The 2,104-nt window shown below is 43.9% G+C and overlaps 1 protein-coding gene across 1 annotated transcript; it reads left to right on the forward strand.

Moving 5' to 3' along the window:
* Positions 1-215: 215 nt before the first annotated feature.
* Pmar_PMAR026998 (hypothetical protein) lies at positions 216-651 on the forward strand (the record flags this gene model as incomplete). Its single annotated transcript, XM_002788893.1, has 2 exons — positions 216-452; positions 505-651. 2 exons carry the CDS (start codon positions 216-218, stop codon positions 649-651), a joined length of 384 nt encoding a protein of 127 aa, XP_002788939.1.
* Positions 652-2,104: the final 1,453 nt, after the last annotated feature.

Consider the following 2,104-nt stretch of genomic DNA (forward strand, 5'->3'; position numbering starts at 1 on the left):
TGAAATGATCAAGCATTATAAATCACAGTCGAAGCGTCGTGACACTGTCGAAGACCCATCACTTGCTGGCAGCACGTCAGAATCACCCGAGTGAAGTCAACTGAGTTCATTACAAGGTAAGTGCCTCATTTGAGTCGTTAAGTGAGTACCGCTGTAGGGATAATAAAGTGCACAAACTTTCTGGTGATGAAGTGGAGACCTTGATAGATTCCGAGATGCTACGTGCCTTGAACGATCGAGATGTGTCTGAGGACGTGGATGAACAAACCCTCTGCAAAGCACAGTTGAAGGCGTTCGCTGACCATATGTACATAACTTCTGAGAAATACCAACAAGATGCGAGAAAACTCGGCATCGACCCGCAAAGCGAATCTTTCATCGCCTGGAGTATTCTCAACCTTCGAAAGGAGAATTTTTTCGAGCGACGAATCGGCGAGCCTGATATTGGCAAGGTGGTTTACCATACTTCATGCTAGTCCATACTCAACGCTCTCATTTGATTAGATATGTGAAATCGATGCGTCGATTGGATTCAGATTCAAGACTAAGACACCTCACGAGACTCAATACGAAGATATATCAATAACAGCCACCCATGACAGGGACAACATCATGACCATCGACTCCTTCGCTGTGGGGTTCAAACAGTAAGACAATTCCGGGGATTCCGATAGCTTATCCCCATCGGAGTTTTTGTCTGTGTGAATAAACCGCCATACTTTTCAGTAAGAAGAATATTTCCATTGAAGAACTCGACAGACTAAATACACAGCTGAGGAACATGCCTCATTACATTACAACAGAGAATACACCTCCAGAGGAGATTCCAAGAGACCGCTGCAAAGCCTATTTCTTCTACATAGGTTGGCAACTCGACCAGTTCATATCGACTCAGTCGGTCGATTTAATAATCATCCAAGGACGTAGCTACGGTGACTCTGAGATTGGTCTACCGTTCGTGCGCTGGAGAAGGTTCGATCGAAGGCGTGAGAAGATGAGGAAGAAAGACATCAAGAAACATACGAAGAAGAAGAAATGCTCGATGAAAGACAGGACATGTGTGTTGATGTAGATCCTCATGATGGAAAAAGTTGTTTGATGTTGATGTGTTAACCTTTACCAAGTCTTTTTGTTGTTGGGAGTTCTCTTGGGATTGTATCTCGACGACGAAATGTCACTCATGAATTTCAAATCGTATGCTAGACGTTCTATTTCACCTCCTTGTGGGTTGTAAGATGATGATAAGTAGTTCGGTTTGAACAAGACAACTTGCGAGTTCTCCCGAAATGGAGTTGTATCACAAGTATCGTGCTTTCATCACATGATCGATAATCCGTGTTAATGTATCTTCGCTGAAAGCGTGCATGCGAGGACAGGAACACTGAGCGAATTCACTCACGGTGAGGCTCATGGGGATAACACCGGCCAGTGCTCGTTCAGCTGCACCATTCTGAAAGACGCTATAGCGATTAACCATCAGATGTTTAATATGTCTCCATCTTCGCATGCCTTCTTGTGAAGGTTACACAGGTGAAGCAACTTTCTCCGTCACTACGAAGTCTACGCATGGTACCCACCACATCACAAATGTTGTCTATGGCCTCGACAGCAGCAACAGCAGCACTTGTTCAACTACTTTCAATGGTGGCAATATCTAAATTCTGTAGAAATATTCGAAATTTCTTTTAGGTTTTTGGACATTTCTACTCGAATTCGTATGTGAACTCATATAATTCGTGGGCAAATTTCTGAGCTCAGCTGAAGGAAGCGAACATATAATCTTCCAACACTGCTGTTGGTAATGATTGTGTCAGGAGACATCCTCCCTGTTAGAGCCAGTGTTGCAGGGTTATATGTGCTCGCTTTCCTCAGGTGAGCTCAGGAGTTTCCTCATCAATTGAAGGTGTTTATATATGAAATCGCCCAGGAATGTTCAGGAATTTCTTCGAGGTCTGCTCAGGATTCCCATATGTATGTAGTTGACCGTGTGCATAATTTATCACATTGGTCAATGCCATTGGACGACCCCCATGATGGTTAGTTGCTCTGTAGCTGACAACGCGACCAGACTGTGAAATTTGAAAGTCATTCGTGAACCTTCCCC

Source organism: Perkinsus marinus, assembly GCF_000006405.1.
Source record: "Perkinsus marinus ATCC 50983 genomic scaffold scf_1104296795180, whole genome shotgun sequence".
Taxonomy (NCBI): Eukaryota; Perkinsozoa; order Perkinsida; family Perkinsidae; genus Perkinsus; species Perkinsus marinus.